Source organism: Mandrillus leucophaeus, unplaced genomic scaffold (assembly GCF_000951045.1).
Source record: "Mandrillus leucophaeus isolate KB7577 unplaced genomic scaffold, Mleu.le_1.0 Scaffold71, whole genome shotgun sequence".
Taxonomy (NCBI): domain Eukaryota; kingdom Metazoa; phylum Chordata; class Mammalia; order Primates; family Cercopithecidae; genus Mandrillus; species Mandrillus leucophaeus.
The window spans coordinates 213,250-216,163 of NW_012107697.1; the positions used below are offsets into that span (position 1 = coordinate 213,250).

General features: G+C 53.3%; 1 protein-coding gene across 1 annotated transcript in view; it reads left to right on the top strand.

Annotated features, from left to right (window-relative positions):
- The window catches only part of CEP164 (centrosomal protein 164kDa), a 105,855-nt gene that overhangs the window by 74,665 nt on the left and 28,276 nt on the right, over positions 1 to 2,914 (top strand). Inside the window, exons 17-19 of the mRNA XM_011965001.1 lie at positions 1,108 to 1,185; positions 1,378 to 1,509; positions 1,888 to 2,010. Of these exons, the coding sequence (XP_011820391.1) occupies positions 1,108 to 1,185; positions 1,378 to 1,509; positions 1,888 to 2,010 (333 nt within the window). The remainder of the gene's footprint in view (positions 1 to 1,107; positions 1,186 to 1,377; positions 1,510 to 1,887; positions 2,011 to 2,914) is intronic.

A 2,914-nucleotide genomic window follows, 5' to 3' on the forward strand; every position in this document is an offset into this window, starting at 1 on the left:
GGCTGCCCTGAACGCTGCTAAGGAGAAGGCTCTGCAGCAGCTGAGGGAGCAGCTGGAAGGGGAGAAGAAAGAAGTGAGTCAGTCAAGTGGGGACCTCACCCTCTGATATGTGTCTGGGCTGCCTGGGAGGGGACCGAGAACACAGGGAGAGGAAGGGCAAGCCTCGGGTGGGCGTGCAGGCTGGGGAGCCAGGTGGAGAGTAGGTCTCACACATAGACTGGCGTGGGAGATGGTGAGGTGACTGCCTGGGCCCATTACTCCATATGGACCAAATTAGCTCAGGGCAGGAGCTTGCTCTGCTGTCCATGGCAGGGCAGAGGATGCAGCAGGCATCCCGAGGCCCCTCCAGGGTCAGGCTGGTTGGCAGTGGTGGCTGGAGGTTCTCAAGCAGAGAACCATCAGAGGCTTGAAGGGGAGTGTCCTGTGGATTTGAGAAAATTGGTGACTGAAAGAGATTTAGCCAGACCAGAGGTTTTGAGACAAGGGCGCTCTGTCCCTCACTGTCTCTGAGGGACAGCTGCAAGGGCCTCACTCCCCACTTTTCCCTCCTTTCTTAGGATGAGAGGCTAGCAACATAGCAGGGATTTTCTCTTTGTCCATACTCCCTGTACTCCAGTCAGATGGCTGGTTTCTGAAGGTTTTAGCACAGTCTCTCTGAGCACTTGCAGTGCATTGGAGTTCCCTTGTCTTGCTGTAGTGTTTTCCATGTCTAAAAGCTGCAGCTTTGCACCTCACCAAAATAAAAATAAGGTTCTACATGGCCTGACTTAATGACACCATCCAACCTGGCCCCCCTGGCTTGGATCTTATTTACCAGCATGAGCACCGTCTGTGGACCTGTGGCCTAGTCTAAAGGCAGGGGGTGGGAGCAGAGAGCCGAAACTTACTGAAATGCCCCTCTCTTCTGGCCTTCGTGTTCCTGTTCATTTGCCAGTTGTAGACTTCAGGGGCTGAGTTATTTCAGAGGAACAAAGATGTGCTGTGCTTCCCCGTGCTTCCCTTGACCCTGATCTCAAAGGGTTGGGGGTTGGTAGTCTTCCTGGCTCTGCCTCCCACCATGGTCAGTGCCTGGCCAGCTTCCCTCACAGTCCCTTTGCTCCTTCCCAGGCGGTGGCAAGGCTGGAGAAGGAGCACGGTGCTGAGCTAGAGCGGCTCTGCTCCTCTTTGGAGGCCAAGCACCAGGAGGTGAGACGCAGTATTCTGGGCCCCCTTCATGGCTGATTAACAGAATTCAGCCCCATCCCTGGCTACTAGGCAGTGAGCCTCTCCCTCCAGCCCCTGGGGATGGATGCCAGGTCCTCAGAACACATCCCCACACAGCAGCTGTACAGTATCCCTGAGGGACACACTTCCCTGTGTGTGCGGGGGCCTCCTCAGGTGGTCTCCAGCCTCCAGAAGAAGATAGAGGAAGCTCAACAGAAAGAGGAGGCCCAGCTGCAGAAGTGCCTTGGGCAGGTGGAGCACAGAGTTCACCAGAAGGCTTATCACATGGCTGAGTATGAGCAAGAGGTGAGTGCTGCTCTGCATCTTCCACAGTTATGTGCACCTGTCGTGGACTCTCTTACAGTCAGCTGAGCCGTCCTAGCCTCAGTGGCCTCCAGTTTGCTTTGGATGGCTCAGCTGGGGTTAGCACTTCTGGTTCCATTTTTATGCATTAGTTCCCTTGAAACCAGGTACTCCTCCAATCTGATGCCCCTGTATGCATGTGGAGAGGGTGTGTTGGGGTATGGCTGTGTGCTGACCGTGGTGTCATGGCTGTGTGATGTCCATGTTTTGTGTGTGTGGGGGGAGATTGGGGAAATGTGTGTAAGACCTTCAGGTGCAGCAGGCCCTGAGTGCTGGTCCACCTCAGTTCTGCATGCCACATGCCTGCCGTCTCCCCTGCAGCTCAGCAGTCTCCTGCGAGAGAAGCGCCAGGAAGTGGAAGGAGAGCATGAGAGGAGGTTGGACAAGATGAAGGAGGAGCACCAGCAAGTGATGGCTAAGGCCAGAGAGCAGTATGAAGCTGAGGTAGCTCGGCCACATCCCCTGTGCGCATGCACACACGTGCACACACACACACACATGCGCGCACACATGCACACACATACGCACACGCACACACGCACATGCACGCACACCCCGGGGTCCTTCCCACCTGACTGTGGGGCAGAGGAAGGGGATAAACTGTGGTCAGGGATTGTGGGAGGTTTTCCTTCCTAGTACCCTGCCACGATGATGTTTTTTGCCTTTTTTATTAAAGCATGAAAAAGACCTCCACCTAATGAGGGGCAATTCCTTTTTTATCAGGCAGGCTGCACTTTCTTCTGATGGTAAAAGGACCCCCCATACATTGAGCTTGTACTGTGTGCCGAGAACTGTTCTGAGCTCTTTATCTATTTTAACTCATTTAGTCCTCACACCAGCCTTAGGAAAGATCTAGTGTCATTATCTCCATTTTAAAGATGAGGACACTGAGACTTGGAGAGTTTAAGTAGCTTGCCAAGATCACACTCAGCTAATAAGTGGAAGGGCTAAGATTCAAGCCCAGGGTGTCCGACTCCAAAGCCTTCAGTTTCCTCACTGCAACACCACGTCACCAGGGTTCCTCAACATCTCAGGACACCAAGAAATAGACTGGCAAGAACCAAGTAATACTGATATTCTCCCCATTTTAAGTCTTTGAGCTTAAGGTAGGAAAGTTTAGCGATTTGAGTGTACCCAAGCTGGCCTGGCTTGCTCACATTGAGGGTGAACATTGAGCGGGTAGAGGGTGGCTGACTATGGCCCACAGCTGGGCCCCTGCAGGGTGTTAAGACTACTGCTCCAGTAACTGGAACCAGTATCCCAGACTCTTTCTAGGATCTTTTCCAGGGCAGAAATAGCAGTCCCATGACGAAATTTGCTGCATCCCTTCCCCCAACCAATTATGACC